At 35.9% G+C, this 906-nt stretch overlaps 1 protein-coding gene across 1 annotated transcript; it reads left to right on the top strand.

Moving 5' to 3' along the window:
- On the top strand, window positions 1-906 carry LOC110855082. The gene is made up of 2 exons (XM_022103510.2): window positions 1-112; window positions 531-906. The coding sequence occupies exons 1-2, from the start codon at window positions 71-73 to the stop codon at window positions 828-830; spliced, it is 342 nt and encodes a 113-aa protein (XP_021959202.1). The 5' UTR covers window positions 1-70; the 3' UTR covers window positions 831-906.

Below are 906 nucleotides of genomic sequence, written 5' to 3'. Positions count from 1 at the left end.
CAAAGTTGATTTCAAACTTGTCTTGCTTCCAAGAAGGACTTTGATAATTTACAGCCGTAATTAGATAATTATGGAGTCAAAATTTGCCCTTGCCCTCATCTGCTTCGCAATGGTATGCATATATGTATAACTTTACTAGATTTTAGTTAAAATTTGATATATTTACGTACCCTGGAAATTATAAGGGTCAGGAATTTAGAAAAAAAGTTCTATTATTGTACGGTAATAAATTAATTTATGTAATTATATATTTACAATTTACATAAATACAAATCTTCCCGTATAAAAATTTGAATCAATTTACTGCAGAAATTCTGCAGAGATTTTGTTGAAATTTCTTCTGTCAAGTTCGTACAAATTAATGTGTGTATGCACTATGCAGAATTATGCACAAATTATTCTGCAAAATTGGCCTGGTAGAAATTTTCTGTAGAATAATGCAGATTTTCCACGCAGATATGAGTATGGCGAGCATTTATGTAAACGAACTTTACAAGTTGTTAATTGTGCTCTAATTCCAATATTTCTAGACGGTATTTTTCCAAGGCGAAATTTTTGTGGATGGGTCACCTAATCCAGAAAGATCTGCTAAGGCTTCGCTCTATCCGCTTGGAGATTCCCGAATACGGTCGGATTTGCTTCTCACCACGGAAAATGAGGCACCCCAAGAAAGCCATGGGATCAATAAGCGTGCCACGTACTACTACGTCGTCACTTCGACTTGCGGTGGGTTTACGGCCTCCGAGTGCAGCAGGGCTTGTGGGGCGCGAGGACGGGCTTGTTACGTGTGTGGAAGGCGGTATTGCAACTGTGGAGACAATTTTTGTTAAATATTATACATTTACCTAATTGGTAAATCATTATGTGAATTTATTCCGTTTAATAAAAGTAAGAAATATATAAATA

The sequence above is a fragment of the Folsomia candida genome, unplaced genomic scaffold, assembly GCF_002217175.1.
Source record: "Folsomia candida strain VU population unplaced genomic scaffold, ASM221717v1 Fcan01_Sc011, whole genome shotgun sequence".
Lineage (NCBI taxonomy): Eukaryota > Metazoa > Arthropoda > Collembola > Entomobryomorpha > Isotomidae > Folsomia > Folsomia candida.
This window is presented reverse-complemented; position numbering and strand designations above follow the sequence as displayed.